Below are 3,511 nucleotides of genomic sequence, written 5' to 3'. Positions count from 1 at the left end.
TTTTTTTCTCAATAACTCCTGTGCTGTATATCTCAGTTGAATATACTGTATAAAGATCATTAGGAATGGTGCAACACTAATTAGGATTATAGTATATTTTCTGTTACTAAAAAAATGGTACATATTATTTAGAATACTTTATTATGTAATCTTGTACTTTCTCACACACACACACGTACATACACATGCACACACACACACATCATCCAAAATACTTTAGGGACTTAATATCTTAAGTTGAATGGGTGGAAGAGTATTTTAACAAGTGAAATTGTAATTTTATATGAAATGGAAAATTTTGCTCTATTATGAAGTTTTTATTTTCTACCAAACTTAAATGATTTTGCTGTTTTGGCATTAAATAATTTAGATACATGCCCAGTTTCAAACTAGTCCAAAACTAGAGAAGGAACTATACATATATATTCCATTGTAGTCAGAAAGCAGAGCTTACATTCCATGGAATTAGAGAAAGTGAACTTATCCTACACATTTAAAACAGCTATTTCTTCACTATTTTCTACAGTATGTGTGTATGTATGTATGTATGTATGCAGGTGTCTACCCTGTATGTCTATCTGTGAGTCACTATGGGATTTGAAAATATGGAGGTCTATTTATGTTCTTAAAGATCTATGCTTTTTTTTTTTTGCAATAGGTAAATTATATGGACATATTCTATTAAGTGAGCAATGTTTCTTGGTTTTTAAATGAAAGCATTCACATCTTTCAAAAAATCATATGGCATTTGAAGAATTTTTTTTCTTAGAGGAACTACAAGATGGTGAAGGGATTTCTGACAAAGATCAATGAAAATCACAAAATTATATTGTCTGTGTAGAATAAGAAAAATATCACATCAATATTTATACAATGTCCCCTCCATTCTGGGTGATAACTGTTTTCCTAAACAAAACTCAAAGTACAACTTCCTGTATTACGATAATTATTGTTCAAGAAGTTGCAACTAACAATGGGTTCAGAAGAACAGGAACCAGAAGGGCATATGAAGTTATTTCAATTGAATGGGAAATATATTAAATGTGCTTATAAGCTGTTAGAAAGATGTAATGAATAAGGTTGACAGGAAGGCCACTGTGATTTGAAGAAGTTGCTCAAATTTCATGTTTGTATATTTTAAATTGCCCTGCACCGTGAGTATCTAATTCGTGACACCTCAGCATTTCATTTGCTTGAGAAAAATACAATCTTCCTTGCCCTGTCCATGAAGGCTCGCTTGACTTGCTGGTTCCTTAGACTGTAAATAAAGGGGTTCAGCATGGGGGCTACTGAGGTGTTTAGCACAGCAACTCCCTTGCTCAGAGACACTCTGTCTTTTGCTGAGGGTTTAATGTACACGAAAATGCAGCTGCCATAGGAGATGGAGATGACAATCATGTGGGATGAACAGGTGGAAAAGGCCTTTGTCCTCTGACTAGTAGAAGGAATTCTCAAAATTGTTCTGATGATATATATGTAGGACAGAATTATTAATGCCAAGGTGAACATTAAAGTAAACACAGCACAGGAAAAACCCATTATCTCTAGGAATTTTGTGTCTGAGCAAGAAAGTTGCAGCAGGGGAAAATAATCACAAGTGAAATGGTCAATAATATTAGACCTACAGTAATTAAGGTTTAAGAGGAACATGAGTGCGGGGAATATGATTAAGAATGAAATCAACCATGAAGAGAAGACAAGGAGTGTGCAGACTCTGGGATTCATGATGGTCATGTAATGCAGAGGTTTGCAGATGGCAATGTAACGGTCATAGGACATGGCAGCCAGGAGGTAAAATTCAGTGACCCCCAACAGAATGAAAAAAAATAACTGAGCAATGCAATCATCAAAAGAAATAGTTTTATCTCCTGTAATCAGGGTGCCCAGGAACTTGGGTATGCTGACAGTCGTGAATGAAACCTCTAGCAAGGAGAAATTTCTGAGGAAGAAATACATGGGGGTCTGGAGGTGGGAATCCAGCAGGGTAAGGATGATAATGGTCAGATTCCCAGTGATGCTGAGCATGTAGGTGATGAGCAGAAAGACAAAGATCACCCCCTGAAGCTGTGGGTCATCTGACAATCCCAGGAGGATAAACTCTGTTAGTTCTGTGTGGTTTCTCATTCTTCAGTCACTTATTTGTTGTTCCCCTACCAGACCTCTAGGAGAAAACACAAGGAACAAACTTGAAGAGAGGATTAGCAAAGGTCGAAGAGTGGAGCCAGAATTTGGCTGAAATACCATGTGTTTTCATCTATAGGCGAGAATTTACGTTAACTGATAAGAACAATAATCCCTTAATTTCCTCTCTTCTACAGGTGAAATCTCCAGTTATGGCAAGTTTGAAAACATTCAATATCACAGAGCTTGCAGGGCTAGAGCAGGGATCTTTCCCAGGCTTTTCTGACACCAAATAACGTGTTAACTTTCAAAGATGTGCGCATGAGGTTTCTTCCCAGTGAAGACCACCTTTGTGCTCTTGCTCCAATTGTTTACTAGTTTCCCATTCTCTGTAAGTTAAAGCTTAATTACATTGAGAATCCTCAGAAATGGGAAAGATCCTGAATTTTTTAATGACGTGTGAGTGTTCTGTCCTTAGCCATTGATCAACTTTTGCTAACACTCAGCTTTTTCAACTCCTCCTATTACCTCATGGGTCAGATATACTAGAGTCATTGCCACCAGCAACCTTTGATGTTAGAGATAGAGGGGAGAAAGAGGCAAGAAATAATTTAAGCTGGAGAGCTTAGAACTGAGTTTGATCCTATCTGAATCCCTGGCCATAATTTATGATGTTTCAGCCTATATGTAATTATTATGACTTGTATTCCTGTACAAATGACTTCTCTTTCTATTTAAAATAACAATTATTACTATTATTATTGAAGAATTTCCCTCAGTTAAAGAGTTAGGTAAATATTCCCCAAGAAAACTCAGGTAAATAGTTTAATTTCTTTACTTGTTTTTAAAGTAGTTTTAATTTCTCTTTTTTAAAAAAAAATATTAAATGATATTACCATAGTTATTTCCATAAGGAAGAGTGAGGATGTCTAGGCTTGAATCCAAGCCACTTACTAGGTCTGAAACTATGTAGTCTGTCTGTGTTTCTTCTATAAACACAGTTTATTCCTCTGTATACAGTCCTTTCTTATAAAGTTATTGTGAGTATTAAATGAGTTAATATGTGAAGCATTTAGAAAAATGCTTAGCATTTTAAAAAAGCTATATAAGGATTGCTCAATGGTGAAATCCCTTGGTGAAAACCTTCGGGATTAAGATGGTGTCCTGTATTAAAAGCTTTGTCTAAAAGTAATAGTAATGAATAAAGTAACAGCAAGAAAATCACCTAGGAACAATAATAACAACAAAAAAGTGAGGTGGAATCATCTGGTTGTACAGTATCTGGGAGTCTCTAGGCAAGTGAATCTTAGCTTTGTTTTTCCACTTTGTGAACGTGGTGACCTCTCCCCACCATGGTGTATCTGCTTCCTGCACTCCAGCACACCCTCTG

General features: G+C 36.0%; 1 protein-coding gene across 1 annotated transcript; it reads right to left on the bottom strand.

Moving 5' to 3' along the window:
• Positions 1 to 1,185: 1,185 nt before the first annotated feature.
• Positions 1,186 to 2,124, bottom strand: LOC118538140 (olfactory receptor 6C1). The gene has a single exon (XM_036095970.2). The coding sequence runs from the start codon at positions 2,122 to 2,124 to the stop codon at positions 1,186 to 1,188; it is 939 nt and encodes a 312-aa protein (XP_035951863.1).
• Positions 2,125 to 3,511: the final 1,387 nt, after the last annotated feature.

Source organism: Halichoerus grypus, chromosome 6, assembly GCF_964656455.1.
Source record: "Halichoerus grypus chromosome 6, mHalGry1.hap1.1, whole genome shotgun sequence".
Lineage (NCBI taxonomy): Eukaryota > Metazoa > Chordata > Mammalia > Carnivora > Phocidae > Halichoerus > Halichoerus grypus.
Note: the sequence above shows the minus strand (reverse complement) of the source record. Positions and strands in the feature narration are given on the sequence as shown.